Consider the following 19,058-nt stretch of genomic DNA (forward strand, 5'->3'; position numbering starts at 1 on the left):
GTAAGTGTAATATGCACATAGCTCCACCCCCCCCCCCTTCCAGTAACCTTTTAAAGAGCACTAATCCATCAAATTCACTCCTATACATCGAGTCCAAGTGCGAATCAAGTGTCAGGGACTGGTGCCGTAGCTGTTCAATGCCTTCACATTATTAACATTTTCACAAAATTCTGGAGACCAATTTTACTGTGAGAGACCACAGGACAAAAAGTTTCAGCCAGTCAAGTTGGAACTTTGCAATATGCAAGCAATCTTTCTGTTGCCGTGAAACACCAGGGAGGCCAAGGAAACCCTGCTTTGGGGGGTTTCCACAGTGCTTGGTTCTGATTGGCTCCTTTGCTGTCCTCAAGCATTGGGTATCAATTTAACGCATGGCTGTCTGATGAGCTAGAGTTGTCAGCATCTATCATTTAAATTGAATAATTCATACAGTGCATCACGAGTCTTGTGGTCTAAGCTCCTATTGGGTTTAAACTCAAGGTGATATCCCAACCGGCAGGCAACCTATTGAACTTGGCTTTCAATCTGTTGGCAGTCCAACGTCCTGCCTGGAGCCCTGGAATCATATGACGGTGTCACAGTAAGCCCTGGCCTTTCCGTATGGCTTGCAAAGCAGATCGGAGATCAACAACACAAACAGAGCCCTGCAGGATCTATCAAAAGGGCCTCTCAACTGTGTCATATCCTGATACCACATTCAAAGCTGAGTTTTTCCATTCCAAATTGGCTGTCACTCTGGCAGTGGGGATGGCCAACAGCAACAAACCAGAGCTTCATTAAAATGAAACGTGTCAGAAAGTATGGAATGAGCGTACAGTACATTTAAAAAGGAACAGAAAAAACGTTTTTCTTCTTTAAAAACCTCATTTATTGGTGGGAATGTGGGAGTGATAGTTGACATTTTCATCTTAGTGATAAGAGGAAGGCCTAAGATGTCACCTGCTGACTGACACTGTTCATCCTCTGGGCTGTGGAACACTCTGCAGTCATATAACGATGATGTGGAGATGGTGCCTCATTAAATGAAAAAACGTGAATAACGACAGACAGCAGGAGAGTGACACATGAAGATTATTCAATCGGTTAGCCTATCATCTAGACGTGGTAATTTATGTAGTGCCTCACGTTAACTTTTATTCTCCCACACTCATCAGTCAGGGAATTAGCCTTTTAAGCATTCAAAAGTCAGAGTATGACTGAATAGCAGTAATGGCCAGCATTGGTCAGGTAAATGGTGAGTTTACCAAGACATATGGATTATTAGTTGTGTTGTTATTCAGACAAGATGTTCTGTACAGTTTAATTTAGAGCCCCTGGTTCTACTGAACATCTGACAGTCATCTAATGCCGTGGTTCTCAACTTCAATCCAGGAGATCCACAGTGCTGGTTTTTGTTCCAGCCCAGTACTAACGCAACCGATTTCAACTGATCAAAGGCTTAATGATTAGTTGATGACTTGATGAGGCAGGTTGAATTTTTAAACGTTTGTATTGGAGGCATCTCTGCCCCGCAGGAAGAATGATTGTGATCGGTTGATTCTGCAGTTTAATTAGGCCTGGAGGTGAAAACACTTTGTTCTCTAATGCCCTTCTTTCTACTTGTGTGCTGTAGTTGCCGTGGCGCTGAGGAACCAGAAGGTCATGTTGCCGAACGGCAATGGCAAAGTGGTCAAGGTCTCCAATTCAGTGACCATACCGACCCTTCAGCAGTTCACCGTGTGCTTTGAGGTAGCCCGCTCCAACCAAAAGAACAAGGAAACCATCTTCTCTTACACCCGGCAAGAGGACAGCAGGGGTGATGAAGCCCTAAGTTTCGGAATGAACCAGGATGGAATGGCACTGGTCATGAGTAACGAGACATGTCTGGTAGACTCTATCCTCAATCCCTCGGACTTCACCTCCACCATGAAGCCGTTCTGTCTCACATGGGCCTCCACTACAGGCAAGGTGACCCTTTACTACAACAGCAACTCCCGGACCAAGACCTGCCCTAACACAAGTGGGCGCTTGGTGGGGGCCGGGGGCCTCTTCAGGCTAGGGGGCAAGAATAGCTTCGATGGGACCATCTATAACTTCCGCCTCTGGGATAACGCCATGAGCACGACACAGTTGGCCGCCCTTACCTGTGACGCCGTCGGCAACGTCATTGACTGGGACAACAGCTTCTGGGACATCCCCTCTTCGCTGGCACAGACAGACAGAACACTGAGCTGCAGTGAGTATCCAAATATAGTCATATCCTTTGCACACTGGTATGTTCTATTTATGATGACTTATTTCCCGTCAGCAGAACTTCAAAGGTGTTTGACTGACAGAAGTCTATATATTGTTATCGGGACAATTTACTGGTTCATTAGTAACAGTTCATGCAATATTATTCCAAGTGATATACTAGTTATGAGAGAACCTAAAATGGCATCTAAATCCTAAGTAACTCAAACAGTCCAGTGTTATCCAAACGGCTAAGGAAGATGAAAGCAGCAGCAGCAGGACAAAGATATGCTCCATGTCTCTACCTTTGAAAGTATTAGGAATGTGTTTGTAGCGATAGGAGGGTAGCCACAGCGAAAGGAGCCAGGGGTGTCGGGAAATGTCTGCCGATTGCCCGGTGCCCACTAGAGAATGGTGCTGTGTGTGGTTTAGCTGTGGAAAGTACGAAGTGCAGAATCATGCATTTCTCCTACCCGTTATGAGTCTCACAGAACACACACACACAGGCCCCATGGCTGAGGAAACACTTTTTTTTTAACTTAGCCCCATTCCCGAAACACTATCTGCTCGGCTACAGCTTGGGCCTGAGAGTCTGTGAAAGAGAGTTCAGCTCAGAGGACTTTTAAGATCAAATTGTCGGAGTTCCCTTCCCCCACCCCAAGCTCTCCCTTTCACAGAGGTGCACAGAGAAAGATGTCTGTCTCTCGGAACATTCCCCTAACTCTTGTGTTAGCCTTGAAACTGCTCATGGGTGTGGATGATCTGGAACATCCAGCTCTCTCTTTTGTACTCCGAGCAATGTTTCTCAATTCCATAACCCACCACACCGCAGTCGGAGTTAAGATTTCTGCTGCTGTCCAGAATCACACATACCAGACGTGAAAGCAGATAGAATCTCATTCTACTCTACTGTACACTATTTAGAAGAGGAGTAGGGTAGGCAATATACTGTTGTTCAGAAGTATATCAACTCTGGTGTATATTTAAATGTCCTCGTGTCCTTGTTCGTCTTTACATCAACACACCTCCATGTGGCATTGTGGTCCGTTAGATTATTACATGTTAATTCACTTATTAATAAGTACATATGTTTGTCAAGACAAACAAATGCTTTGCTTTGCCCACAGGAGTTTGTTTCCATGTCACTGGTTGATGCAGCTGCTGCTAGTTAAATGCCCTTGGCTGACTGTTGTGATACCTACTCATGTCAAGTTCTCTCTTTACAGTCTGTTTCCCACATTGCATACACTTAACAACAGCTGTTCCATCTAGTGGTGAGTGTGCTGCTAACAACTTGATTGCTTTGCGAAAGTTGCTTGCTTGAGTGCTTCGTGCCATGGGAGATGCATGTGAAATACGGTGTTAACTAATGTAACGTTTAAACTAATGGTTCCAGGAAACGGAGGGTTGCGTTAGTTATATTATGGAGGAACTTTCTACCTAGACTCTGGACGTAACATGTCAATGATAAATCAGGTCCCAGTTAGAGTCATCTACAGTCAATATGCCAAATCTGTACACCGATAGATGATTATTAGTCTTGCGTCATACATTGAAAGCCTCAACTCAAGATCAACCAGGTGAAGTTCTAAGTTATTTCTCTGATCCCAGACTTTGTGTCGTGACAAAATGAGACTCTGCATGATGCGATTCTGTCCCTGCTTTGAATAACAGCAATGTATCTGCCAGCCTCGTCTGTCCAGGGCTTCTAATGCAGGAAGCACATTAAAGACCCCATGCTTACAGAGCAGACAGTGACTTCTTAGGAACTAAGATGTAACAACCACATTTCATGTACACTGATCCACAGCTGAGCCAATGATGTTGTCAGGAGGCTGAGGGGCTCAAACCTTAGGTAGTCTGGTATGTAGTCTGGTATGTAGTCTGGTAGGTAATCTGATTAGTAGTCTGATTAGTAGTCTGATTGGTAGTCTGGTTGGTAGTATGGTTGGTAGTCTGGTTGGTAGTCTGGTTGGTATGGTTGGTAGTATGGTTGGTAGTATGGTTGGTAGGTAGTCTGGTAGGTAGTCTGGTAGGTAGTCTGGTAGGTAGGTAGTCTGATTGGTATTCTGGTTGATTGTCTGATTGGTAGCCTGGTTGTTAGTCTGATTGGTAGTCTGGTAGGTAGTCTGGTAGGTAGTCTGGTAGGTAGTCTGGTAGGTAGTCTGATTGGTAGCCTGGTTGGTAGTCTGGTTGGTAGTCTGGTTGGCCAAAAGTGTATGGCACGCAAGGCTGTAGCTGTAGTCTGTCTGGTGTAAACTAGCTCTGGGCTAATTATCAGGCTTGTGAAAAGGACTGGCCCCAGTGAAGCTTTTTGGGCCTTCTTTCATCTCTCTGTAAGGTCAGTGGAGGAGTGAATGTCTGCATGGCTAAACTCTGTCAGAGATCTACTATTCACTGAGTCCTCACAGTCCTGACCCAGGCACGATGGGGTTGTTTACTCTTGTTGGTCTGCTAGTCTAGATATATGGAATAGCACTAGCCATTCATCCACATCACCTAAGGCAAAAGGCTTTTTGAGTGGGAATGATGGGTACTGGCCTGGGAGTGACAAGATAGTAGTTTCTGATGTTTCACATCTATGTGGACTCAGCAGTGCATGAGGTAGTTGTTGAAGACTGATTATTGGAGTCCACCAGCCACCAGAACGATGGGTCAGTGGACCATAGAACAGTGTCAGTAATGACAACTCACATCCACTGATATTAAACATGGCCTCTCTCTCCTCTGACATGTCATTACTTTTCATTACCAGCGATTATCAAATTGATTAGCCATGTCCATCAAGTCCAGGTGGGTCTGTCTCGCTGTGTTCTCCTCTGATCGCTCTTCTGTTTAAGAACATTAGAAAATATGCGAGGGGTGCACGCAAAGCAGCATCATCCCTGTATCACAAAGTGCTGCATATTTTATACAAGAGAGGAAGTGTTGGCGGTTGGACTGGGCACAGCTATAGACCAGTGAGGAAAATATCAAACTCCTCGCTCTTTTCAACAAGATGATATGTACTTAGGCTTATGAAATTCCAACATTTATATGGCAGATCATTCTGATTATTTATTGACATTTCTGGGTCCCATACCAGCCTGAGAGCATGTAGCTAGCTGAGCGGCTGCTGGGAAACTGTCAATCATTTTACAAGGGCGGTGCTTAGTACCCAGCCCGAAGTCATGCCAAATATAAATGTTTGATGAATGTATAATGTGTGGGCCTGTACTGAAATTAACATAATAATGCATAAACTTGTTTGTTCTTTTTAATCACTCACCATGGGAAATATTGTTGATTAAGGTGATTTAACATGCTTATTTCCAATCCACTTTGAAGGTACCTCTGTACCCGTCTACACATCACACACCACCAGCTGTTCCTCTCCTGGACTGAACTGCCCAGGTAGGAAACCAACGACTGTTACGCAGATCAATCATTTACAACAGACAGTACAATGATTATCAAACATCACACAATAATCAATTATTAAGTGTGATTGAATATTGATTAACATACCATTTGACCCTTCTTCCACATGTTTGTGTGTAAGCTCCCTGTTATGTTTTATTCATCTTGTTTTAGTTTTTTTTTAACATATTTACATCCTGCCAGCATTTTAAAAGGCACACAGTACTTCACTCTTTCTACGTCACTTTGCATTGATGGCCACGGTATCGAGTCAATGCAGATTATGACGTAATTTTATGGAGCCTCTGTGGAATCACATTGAAATGGGTCCAGTTTGACCCCATGTTCTGGATAAGATGATGCAGGGTTAATATGGCCTCTCCTTCCCATAGACATCAGCCAGAGCTAGATGTTGACTTACAAGCGACACTTTCCAAAATGTCAGTTCTCTTGCTGTGAGCAAATCTATTAGGCTCTGTCTATGGTGCATTTATTCAGAGGTCAACTCTTATATACTTTGCTTATAAGAAACACCAGTAGCACTGTGCTGGAGATTCAACAAGGTGATTGGATGAAAATAAATGAGACAAGGATCAAAGAATGGCCTCTGTGGGTGATTTTATTATTCGAAGAAAAAATATGTAAATATTTAGACATAAAAGACTGTAAAATCACCAGGAAATGAGCTCAACGTGATTTTAATTTAGGAAATCTGTCCAAAAATTCACATGCATAAATAGAGACATATGCGATCATATCCCAATGTAATCAAGGTTTGATATGATTCTGTTTTTCTCAAATACTATATCTGATTGAGATTCTTGTGGTCAATTTGCAGTGTACAAATGATTTAGAACTATGTTCCAGCCCCCCGACCATCTGCTCAAGGAAAAATCGCCCTACGGCTGAATGTAATTGGGGACCCCTGACTTTGTGTATGTTTTACAGAAGAAATAACTTTCAACTCTAAACCTGTTGATCCTATCCTAGTAGAAACCGTATGTTTACTGAGTAAATGTTAAAACTGTCTTTCATAGACGTGCTAATCATCGCTTCTAAAGCTACTGCATCACACAACTGGACAAGATTTCTCTGCATATGTGTATTTACATTCATTATGCTATGCTTCATTGCGCCATCAGTCATCTTTTGTGGCTGGTGGATGGTGCATTTGTGTTGCCTCACTTTACATCCAATTAATGCATATGTAACCTTTCTCCATACATCCCTGCAACCAGCAACATTAACTCCTACCAGCTCATCCATTATCACCACTAACATGATTTCTACTAATTCAACAACCCACGGTAAGCATCCATCCCTCTTTCACATTGTTTGTAAAGAGCACATGTTATTTTCAGCCTATCTGTTGTTATGAAGGTAAGCCAAAACGATCTACTTAAAGCTAGAATCCTTAGTTTGGACTTTTTTGGGCGTATAAATGAATGATACAGACCCATTGATTCTTGAAGAAAATAACTTAGAAATGCCTCAACTATCATACGCCATCAGAATCCAAAATGTAAGCTTATTTTACTCCAATGTTTGTAAACAACGTAAATGTAAACACTGTATAGCCCCAAAACATTGTTGAAACTATAATCTTGATATCATGGATAATCAGTCCTTGCATTCATAGCTCTGTCTATGAATTTGAGAGTGATTACATTTCTCCAGGCCCCTCCCTCAGCTTTTTACCCAATCAGAGCCGGGTTGATGGCTTTGTTATTGTTTTAATTAAGGACTCTAGCTTTAATGTAGTTTGCAGCTGATGGATCACCCCTGTTTGAATCAATATGTAAAATGTCCACTGACTGACTTAGGGGATATTTACATGTGGCCCATTAAACTAGAGAGATTTAGGTCTTATCCCAAAGCCTCTGTGATTGCTCCGATGGTTCCCTCTGAAATACCACACAGCCAATTCCAATCTATTAAATCCACATAATACTGAATCCACTGTTTGAGGAATGGAGGTGCATTCACATCAACTTCTATCTAATCTGAGAAAATGTGTTGATAAAGGAAGTTTATGATTTGATTAACTGTCAATGGCTCATATGAAACGCTTGGTTAATTTCTGAAATTAAATTAATTTCCCAGCCCAAATAAATAAAGATTTGTGAAAAGCAGCCACCTGTTTTATCAAGTAGGATTCTGTAATGAGGGAAGACTCTTATTAAACATGAAAGATGAAGACTTGAAGAACAGCTGTGTTTCAGTTATTTGGCAGTTTGGTGGGTTGCAGGCCATGCAGTAGGTAAACACCATGTCTCTGATACTGTACTTCAGTGGAGGCTTGTGGGAGGAGCTATAGGAGGGCAGGCTCATTGTAACAGCTGGAATGGAATACATGGATGGTATCAAACACATCAAACATATGGAAACCACATGTTTGACTCCATTCCAAAAAATATCATTGCTGCCTTTACAATGAGCCTGTCCTCCTATAGCTCCTCCCACCAGCCTCTACTGCTGTACTTACTACCTAATGGGTTTAATGCAGGAGACATTTCATAATTTTCTTATCTGACCCATCGTTGAAGTAACGCAAACAAGGTCCTGGGTTTTCCCTTTTAAGTTTGAATCCACTATATATTGACTATATATATTTAGACATGATATATTTAGACATGACGTCAATTGGATGGTTGAACAAGATTGATTTAGCTCACTGTACACTCTTGGAAGATAAGGTGCTATTTAGAACCAAAAAGGGTTTTTCGGCTGTCCCCATAGGAGAACCCTTTGAATAACCATTTTTTGGTTTCAGGTAGAACTCTTTTGGGTTACATGTAGAACCCTTTCCACAGATGGTTCTACATGGAACCTAAAAGAGTTCTACATGGAACCAAAAATGGTTATCCTATAGGGACAGTCAAATAACCCGTTTGGAACCCTTTTTTCTAAGAGTTTTGACTATCCCCTATCCAAAACAGAGTACAATGGTTCACTTGACAGTCAAATGTAACTGTCCTGTCCTCAGGCTGTATCACAACCAGCCGTGATTGGGAAATCCCATAGGGCGGTGCACAATTGGCCCAGCGTCGTCCTGGTTTGGCCGGTGTAGGCCGCCATTGTAAATATGAATTTGTTCTTAACTGACTTACCTAGTTAAATAAAGGTTATATGAAAAAAATGACCAACTCATACCCATCTACGTCTATGATCTCAACCTCAGCTCTCAATACTTCACCATCTTTCGTTCATCTCATACTGTCTGCTGTCCATCACCAGTTCTCTCTGCTACCACTTCATCTGCCACCACTACTAGCATGCCTCTAACTACCAACTCAACAACTGGTAAGACCATCTTTACTTCTCAACATGATTTTCCCTCTAGAGATGAGAATGCCTCAACCATTAACCACTTTGCTATTATACCCTCCTTTTGCTGTCTTGTGCTGTAAATGTCACCAGTTCAAACCACTACCCCGACCACTCCTGCAGCTACAACTAATGTTCCAACATTACCCAGCACAACCACTGGTAAGGTATCTCTCCCAATGGAACTGATCGCAGTTTATGCAAATTGTATCTGATTCTAGTTATAGTGCGAATTGCATTTTTCTGAATGTGTTACTTATAAGGCCTTTATAAACACTTCAATTTTGGTACATCCATATAATATGTCTACGTAGTTTAGTCTGATTTCCCTCTCAGAACATTTAGCAAACACATGACATTTGGCAGTAACTACATTGTCATTTACTTTCAGGGAAAAAGGTAAAGATGAGAGATCTTGCCAGTGAGGTTGTTAATGGCATGGCCACGTGTTGACCCATATAACCCCACGCATACTCTCTAGTGCATGTGTGTTCATTTTACTCTTTCAAACAATTTAGTTCACATTTGCTGTCCTTGTCACCAGTTACTCAAACCGTTATCCCATCTGCAGCAGCCGCTACTAACACAACTCTGTTCTACAGCACAACCAATGGTAAGATTTGTCTATTTGTTTTTTCTTGTTTTGTACTCTGCTTGTGGCAGGTGCCTTTGTCTATTTGTTTTACTCACTGCTTTAGCACACTCTGCTAACCCTGATGTCCTTGCCGTGTCTGAATCCTGGCTCAGGAAGGCCACCAAAAATTCAGAGATTTCCATACCCAACTATAACATCTTCCGTCAAGATAGAACTGCCAAAGGGGGCGGAGTTGCAGTCTACTGCAGAGATAGCCTGCAAAGTAATGTCATACTTTCCAGGTCCATACCCAAACAGTTCGAACTACTAATTTTGAAAATTACCCTCTCCAGAAATAAGTCTCTCACTGTTGCCGCATGCTACCGACCACCCTCAGCTCCCAGCTGTGCCCTGGACACCATTTGTGAATTGATCGCCCCCCATCTAGCTTCAGAGTTTGTTCTGTTAGGTGACCTAAACTGGGATATGCTTAACACCCCGGCAGTCCTACAATGTAAGCTAGATGCCCTCAATCTCACTCAAATCATCAAGGAACCCACCAGGTACAACCCTAACTCTGTAAACAAGGGCACCCTCATAGACGTCATCCTGACCAACTGGCCCTCCAAATACACCTCCGCTGTCTTCAACTAGGATCTCAGCGATCACTGCCTCATTGCCTGTATCCGCCACGGAGCCGCAGTCAAACGACCACCCCTCATCACTGTCAAACGCTCCCTAAAACACTTCTGTGAGCAGGCCTTTCTAATCGACCTGGCCCGGGTATCCTGGAAGGACATTGACCTCATCCCGTCAGTTGAGGATGCCTGGTCATTCTTTAAAAGTAACTTCCTCACCATTTTAGATAAGCATGCTCCGTTCAAAAATGCAGAACCAAGAACAGATACAGCCCTTGGTTCACTCCAGACCTGACTGCCCTCGACCAGCACAAAAACATCCTGTGGCGGACTGCAATAGCATCGAATAGCCCCGTGATATGCAACTGTTCAGGGAAGTCAGGAACCAATACACGCAGTCAGTCAGGAAAGCTAAGGCCAGCTTCTTCAGGCAGAAGTTTGCATCCTGTAGCTCCAACTCCAAAAAGTTCTGGGACACTGTGAAGTCCATGGAGAACAAGAGCACCTCCTCCCAGCTGCCCACTGCACTGAGGCTAGGTAACACGGTCTCCACCGATAAATCCACGATTATCGAAAGCTTCAATAAGCACTTCTCAACGGCTGGCCATGCCTTCCGCCTGGCTACTCCAACCTCGGCCAACAGCTCCGCCCCCCGCAGCTCCTCGCCCAAGCCTCTCCAGGTTCTCCTTTACCCAAATCCAGATAGCAGATGTTCTGAAAGAGCTGCAAAACCTAGACCCGTACAAATCAGCTGGGCTTGACAATCTGGACCCTCTATTTCTGAAACTATCTGCCGCCATTGTCGCAACCCCTATTACCAGCCTGTTCAACCTCTCTTTCATATCGTCTGAGATCCCCAAGGATTGGAAAGCTGCCGCAGTCATCCCCCTCTTCAAAGGGGAGACACCCTGGACCCAAACTGCTATAGACCTATATCCATCCTGCCCTGCCTATCTAAGGTCTTCGAAAGCCAAGTCAACAAACAGGTCACTGATCATCTCGAATCCCACCGTACCTTCTCCGCTGTGCAATCTGGTTTCCGAGCCGGTCACGGGTGCACCTCAGCCACGCTCAAGGTACTAAACGATATCATAACCGCCATCGATAAAAGACAGTACTGTGCAGCCGTCTTCATCGACCTCGCCAAGGCTTTCGACTCTGTCAATCACCATATTCTTATCGGCAGACTCAATAGCCTCGGTTTCTCGGATGACTGCCTTGCCTGGTTCACCAATTACTTTGCAGACAGAGTTCAGTGTGTCAAATCGGAGGGCATGCTGTCCGGTCCTCTGGCAGTCTCTATGGGGTGCCACAGGGTTCAATTCTCGGGCCGACTCTTTTCTCTGTATATATCAATGATGTTGCTCTTGCTGCGGGCGATTCCCTGATCCACCTCTACGCAGACGACACCATTCTATATACTTTCGGCCCGTCATTGGACACTGTGCTATCTAACCTCCAAACGAGCTTCAATGCCATACAGCACTCCTTCCGTGGCCTCCAACTGCTCTTAAACGCGAGTAAAACCAAATGCATGCTTTTCAACCGATCGCTGCCTGCACCCGCATGCCCGACTAGCATCACCACCCTGGATGGTTCCGACCTTGAATATGTGGACATCTATAAGTACCTAGGTGTCTGGCTAGACTGCAAACTCTCCTTCCAGACTCACATCAAACATCTCCAATCGAAAATCAAATCAAGAGTCGGCTTTCTATTCCGCAACAAAGCCTCCTTCACCCACGCCGCCAAGCTTACCCTAGTAAAACTGACTATCCTACCGATCCTCGACTTCGTCGATGTCATCTACAAAATGGCTTCCAACACTCTACTCAGCAAACTGGATGCAGTCTATCACAGTGCCATCCGTTTTGTCACCAAAGCACCTTATACCACCCACCACTGCGACTTGTATGCTCTAGTCGGCTGGCCCTCGCTACATATTCGTCGCCAGACCCACTGGCTCCAGGTCATCTACAAGTCCATGCTAGGTAAAGCTCCGCCTTATCTCAGTTCACTGGTCACGATGGCAACACCCATCCGTAGCACGCGCTCCAGCAGGTGTATCTCACTGATCATCCCTAAAGCCAACACCTCATTTGGCCGCCTTTCGTTCCAGTACTCTGCTGCCTGTGACTGGAACGAACTGCAAAAATCGCTGAAGTTGGAGACTTTTATCTCCCTCACCAACTTCAAACATCAGCTATCCGAGCAGCTAACCGATCGCTGCAGCTGTACATAGTCTATTGGTAAATAGCCCACCCATTTTCACCTACCTCATTCCCATACTGTTTTTATACTGTTTTTGTTTTTATTTATTTACTTTTCTGCTCTTTTGCACACCAATATCTCTACCTGTACATGACCATCTGATCATTTATCACTCCAGTGTTAATCTGCAAAATTGTATTATTCGCCTACCTCCTCATGCCTTTTGCACACATTGTATATAGACTGCCCATTTTTTTTCTACTGTGTTATTGACTTGTTAATTGTTTACTCCATGTGTAACTCTGTGTTGTCTGTTCACACTGCTATGCTTTATCTTGGCCAGGTCGCAGTTGCAAATGAGAACTTGTTCTCAACTAGCCTACCTGGTTAAATAAAGGTGAAATAAAAAAAATAAAAAATAAATGTGTCGGGAATGGGTTTGAAAGCAGTCCTTGACCAACTTGTAACTTTCCACATGGATTAAGCTGGGAAAGCAATTGTCATGGCTTCTCAGTGGGAGTATGTTTTCCCATGTTGCTTCCTTTAAACAATGGACTCAGCAGTGAATACTGTCTAAGTGTTCTTGACATTTTGAAAACACCTCTAGTAGCTCTGTATTGTGTGTTTTGCCGTTATTGCCTTCCATTTTATTTTTTAACAATTCTTTTGACAATTTTCCACCCATGTTCTACCAGCACCGACAGCTTCTGCTACTACTATTTCAAACCCAGCTACGACTAACTCACCTACCACTAACAACACAGTGCATGGTAAGACAGCCCACTTTCCCTTTTGCCTGTTAGTGACTACGGACTGATTGGGGAAAATTCAATATCAACTGTCTATTTTGTTCCCTTTTGTCTCAAATGTGTCTCTCTTAATTGTGAATTTCATTTTCTATCCCTTACTCTTACTAACAGTGACAAATCCTCCCCTATTATCCCTTACTACCACTAACACACCAGCTAACATCACTACTACCACTAACACACCAGTTAACATCACTACTACCACTAACACACCAGCTAACATCACTACTAACACACCAGCTAACATCACCACTACCACTAACACACCAGCTAACATCACTACTACCACTAACACACCAGCTAACATCACTACTACCACTAACACACCAGTTAACATCACTACTACCACTAACACACCAGCTAACATCACTACTACCACCAGCTAACACACTACCAGCTAACATCACTACTACCACTAACACACCAGCTAACATCACTACTACCACTAACATCACCACACCACTAACACACCAGTTAACATCACTACTACCACTAACACACCAGCTAACATCACTACTAACACACCATCTAACATCACCACTACCACTAACACACCAGCTAACATCACCACTACCACTAACACACCACTAGCTAACATCACTACTACCACACACCAGCTAACACACCACTAACATCACTACTAACTAACACACAGCTAACATCACTACTAACACACCAGCTAACATCACCACTACCAGCTAACATCACACACCACTACTACCACACATCACTACTACCACTAACATCACCAGTTAACATCACTACTACCACTAACACACCAGCTAACATCACCACTACCACTAACACACCAGTTAACATCACTACTACCACTAACATCACTACAGCTAACATCACCACTACCACCACACCAGTAACACACCAGCTAACATCACCAGTTAACATCACTACTACCACTAACACACCAGCTAACATCACTACTACCACTAACACACCAGCTAACATCACTACTACCACTAACACACCAGCTAACATCACTACTACCACTAACACACCAGCTAACATCACCACTACCACTAACACACCAGCTAACATCACTACTACCACTAACACACCAGCTAACATCACCACTACCACTAACACACCAGCTAACATTACCACTACCACACCAGCTAACATCACCACTACCACTAACACACCAGTTAACATCACTACTACCACTAACACACCAGTTAACATCACTACTACCACTAACACACCAGCTAACATCACTACTACCACTAACACACCAGCTAACATCACTACTACCACTAACACACCAGCTAACATCACTACTAACACACCAGCTAACATCACTACTAACACACCAGCTAACATCACCACTACCACTAACACACCAGCTAACATCACTACTACCACTAACACACCAGCTAACATCACTACTACCACTAACACACCAGCTAACATCACTACTAACACACCAGCTAACATCACCACTACCACTAACACACCAGCTAACATCACTACTACCACTAACACACCAGCTAACATCACTACTACCACTAACACACCAGCTAACATCACTACTACCACTAACACACCAGCTAACATCACTACTACTCCGAGTAAGGCTTAACAGAAAAAAAGTATACTGTATACCTTTGTTCAGTACACCTTGCCTCTATCACTGTAACTTTCAAGCACTTTGTGCAAAAAGACCTCAAAGTGTAGTCTGAAGACATGGGGCCTCTATTTTTCTATGTTTGGTATCCAAATGACTAATTACTAATATAATCAAGGTAGACTAGACGTCACAAGGTTTTAGGATGTGTTTATAACGGTTTCAGAAGTAGTTACTATACACAGCTTTAAAATGAGACACTTGACTAATCACATACTATTTCTAGCTTCCACTTCTTCAGTAGTTGAAGCTTTTACTTTGTTCTTGGTTTCTTCTACTATCATGTCCTCTGTCATTGCTCAGATTCCGCCCAGCTGGGTAAAAAATACACTTAGGAAATCTTGAGATACTCTCCTTGCTGACTTAGTTGTGCTGTCACTCTTGCTAACATTGTCTGAAGCCACTACTACACCACCGTCCTCGACTAACCTGTCTTCTACTGTCTTGTCCACCAACATCATTACCCTGGGTAAGACACACACATCTCCTTGACTTGTTTGTAGTGAGACGCAGCAGCTTCCTTTGGCAAACTGCTCTCTCTCTCTCAGCCTGCCTCCACCTGTCTGCTTGCCTCTCACTCTCACTCTATCCTGTCCTCAGCCAAAATGCATTTGACAATATCTGTATCTTTTCTGTCAACTCAAAATGAAGGTCTAGTTAACTGCCATAAATCTAGGTGATCCTAATATTGTATTTTTCCATACAGCGGCTACTATTTTGTATTTGTTTATTCAGCTACAGTATATGCTGGATGTCAGTCTGTATTTAAAATATGTAACCTGCTTTTTACATTGACTGGACTGGTGCGCCACAGACAAGGAGAGAACAGTGTATCTGTGGTCTTTGCTCTGGCTCACCCCCTGGCCAGTGGCCAGGTCACCCCCTGGCCAGCCCCCACCCCCCACCAGGCCTCACGTCCTGCCTGGTCCCCACAGCTCTATAACCTCACTGGGCTACATCTCTACCCCCCTCTTCTGGCCCATGAGGAAGAAACCTGAGGCCACCATCAGACCCATCCAAGCATCCTCCTGTACCCAAGGTGATCACAACAACAACAGCGCTGGTGGCCAGTAAGACACGCCGTATCCAGGGCCACGACCAATCCCCAGGGGTTGTTCCCAGGGCGACCGGTGGATGTTGGGAACAGTAGTGATGAGGAGGACCTGGAATCTTTCCCAGCAGCGGCATCAGCATCACTCAGCAACCGTAAGAAGAGTAAGCCCATGGCCCCCACCACTGGGTGCCACTGAGTCCCAGCAGAGAGAACAGCAGCAGCACTGTGAACTGGACTAAGCCCCTGGTGGAGGACACATCAGGCTTTGAGCCATTCATTTATGACCTGGACCTAGGGGACAACCCCTTCAGCCTCTTCCAATATGACTCACCCTACTCCCTGGATGAAGGCCTGGCTCTGGCTGCCTCTGGCCCACACAACCTTTCCCACACTGGGGCTGGAGTCAGCACTGAGGGCCCAGACCGTGTGACTATGGGCGGCTCTGTTACTGCCGGGGAGGAGGGGAACATTTACACAATCAATCAGAGCCCAGTTTACCCTGGGAGGCGTTGGCAGGAGGCACTCTGGCAGAGGCTGGAGGAGAGGCTGGGACTGGGGAGCAGGGTGGGGTGGTGGCAGCACACAGCAGCTAGACTCAAATCCCTCCTTTCAGCACGGCTCCAGACAAGACAGGTGTGCAAATGGATCAGGCCCGGCCAAGCAGCGGCTTCAGTGAGCAAAAAGCAGAGAGAATCACACAGGCCCACTCAAATATCGCCACACAGTCTCCCTCATTATTAACAATAGCAGAGCTCAGAGTCTCTATGAGGGTCAAGATGATCTCTGAAAGTGACCTCACAATGGAGATCTCCAGACCAACAGTCTACTACACCCTAACCTACTCCCATACCTACCATGTCTACTACACTGCAGCAGCTCCAGCCTCCAGATAGCCTATGGGCAGTTGTGATTACAGATTTATCGGTCCCTAACTCCCTCCACTCCAACCATACCTCACCCCACCTCTCCCTACCCTGCGTTCTCCTCCTTACCCATCCGCAGGATGGAACAAGGTGATGTTAGTCATTCAGGACACGTAAGGCTAGCTGCCACTGAGACCGACCCGGTGCTCTTGGAGAGTTCACAGGCGAGTGTGCTGCAGCCTTCAATGGAGGTTCAAAGTGATTTATTGATGCGGGAGGGCACAAGGCCCAGTCCACTGTCTCTGTCAGTCCTTAAAACAGCTCTAACACCTGTCCTTGAGGAAACACACCTCTCTTCCTCTGACAAACACCACAGTGACCTGGTTTTACCCTCTTTACATTTACATTTACATTTAAGTCATTTAGCAGACGCTCTTATCCAGAGCGACTTACAAATTGGTGCATTCACCTTATGACATCCAGTGGAACAGTAGTGCATCTAAATCTTTTAATATATAATATTATGTGTTTTATTTCACCTTTATTTAACCAGGGAGGCCAGTTGAGAATAAGTTCTCATTTAAATGTTAAATGTCATTTACAACTGCGACCTGGCCAAGATAAAGCAAAGCAGTGTGACACAGACAACAACACAGAGTTATACATAAATAAACAATAAACAAGTCAATGACACAGTAGAAAAAAAATAAAGTCTATATACAGTGTGTGTAAAAGGCATGAGGAGGTAGGCAATAAATAGGCCATAGGAGCAAATAATTACAATTTAGCAGATTAACACTGGAGTGATAAATGAGCAGATGATGATGTGCAAGTAGAGATACTGGTGTGCAAAAGAGCAGAAAAGTAAATAAAAACAGTATGGGGAGGAGGTAGGTAGATTGGATGGGCTATATACAGATGGACTATGTACAGCTGCAGCGATTGGTTAGCTGCTCAGATAGTTGATGTTTAAAGTTGGTGAGGGAAATAAAAGTCACCAGCTTCAGTGATTTTTGCAATTCGTTCCAGTCACTGGCATCAGAGAACTGGAAGGAAAGGCGGCCAAAACGACGTGTTGGCTTTGGGGATGATCAGTGAGATATACCTGCTGGAACGTGTGCTACGGGTGGGTGTTGTTATCGTGACCAGTGAACTGAGATAAGGCGGAGCTTTACCTAGCATAGACTTATAGATGACCTGGAGCCAGTGGGTCTGGCGACGAATATGTAACGGGGGCCAGCCGACTAGAGCATACAGGTCGCAGTGGTATAAGGTGATTTGAGGAATCAGTTGAGTTCCTTCTCAACTAACTCTCATCCTGTGGACAGTAGGGTAGCCAGTATGGTACTAAGTGAGAGTATTGCCAGTGAATGAGGGGATAAGGTTAGATTCACCTCTGGCTCTGGAGCAATCATCAAATTTATGGACAATGTGTCAGACAGCAGTATGTTGGGCAGCACAGACAGGAAAGAGGGCTTTTATCCATTCAGTGCTAATCTGAGAGGTTTGTCACGTACATCCCATCTATTTGTCACTCCTATCACAGAACAACTACACCACCAGGCGCTCCTCCCAGCCACCATGCCAGACGAATGGGCCTCCTCTCAGTCCTCAGCTCCTAATACAATCTCCCCAAGCAGACAGGAGTGGATGGATGTATTGCCCACCACATTCAGCTTGGTCTCTCTCAGCTCTGACCCCCTGTCTGAGACAGCCTTGCCAGAGAAGCTTCATATCACCAATTTTACCGAATGGGAAAGTAAAGATGGGATGGAGAGACACTCGGCTCCAGAGTAAGGAGAGGAAGTCCATGTCACCCGTAAGTGGCTCTTCCTCCTCTCCATCTCCGATCTCTCTCTTCTGCCCCAGCACGCAGAGCAACCCATCTGTATCCCAGCTTGGACACCATGGGACCTTACACAACTATGATGATGGATCTGAATATGTCTCCCAGACCAGCCCTCTCCTCCTCCATGCTAGCCCCCTCTCCCTCTCCAGCCCTGCCAACGCCATACATCAGCAGCACATCGTCAGAATATGGCAACGTCGTTACCCATGAACCGCAGCGGCAGGCATATATGCATGAATTAGGCTGGTCACGGCCGGTCAGCGGTCTTGGTTGTGTGATTCACACAGACACACACTCTCCGCCATGACCTCCAGGTCAGATCAGCTCATGTCAGATGCTTCTGTATCTCCCGTATTCCACAGACCGATGACAACAAACGCTCCTCGTATTGGAGAGCTAGCGCCTCACTGCCCACCAGACCAATGGCTGCATTCCGACAATCCTCTACACTCACTGGCAGCCAGTCAGAGCCCACTCAGGCTGC

At 44.7% G+C, this 19,058-nt stretch overlaps 1 protein-coding gene across 5 annotated transcripts in view; it reads left to right on the top strand.

Annotated features, from left to right (window-relative positions):
* adgrg6 (adhesion G protein-coupled receptor G6) overlaps positions 1-19,058 on the top strand; it is a 58,928-nt gene that overhangs the window by 21,015 nt on the left and 18,855 nt on the right. For 4 of the 5 annotated variants that reach the window (XM_065008777.1, XM_029631384.2, XM_065008779.1 and 1 more), the window contains 2 exons: positions 1,613-2,215; positions 5,539-5,604. In XM_065008777.1, coding sequence (XP_064864849.1) covers positions 1,613-2,215; positions 5,539-5,604 — 669 coding nt within the window. Of the gene's footprint in view, positions 1-1,612; positions 2,216-5,538; positions 5,605-6,848; positions 6,918-8,847; positions 8,914-19,058 lie in introns of all 5 variants that reach the window. The other variant, XM_065008780.1, reaches the window with a different exon arrangement.

The sequence above is a fragment of the Oncorhynchus nerka genome, linkage group LG24 (assembly GCF_034236695.1).
Source record: "Oncorhynchus nerka isolate Pitt River linkage group LG24, Oner_Uvic_2.0, whole genome shotgun sequence".
Lineage (NCBI taxonomy): Eukaryota > Metazoa > Chordata > Actinopteri > Salmoniformes > Salmonidae > Oncorhynchus > Oncorhynchus nerka.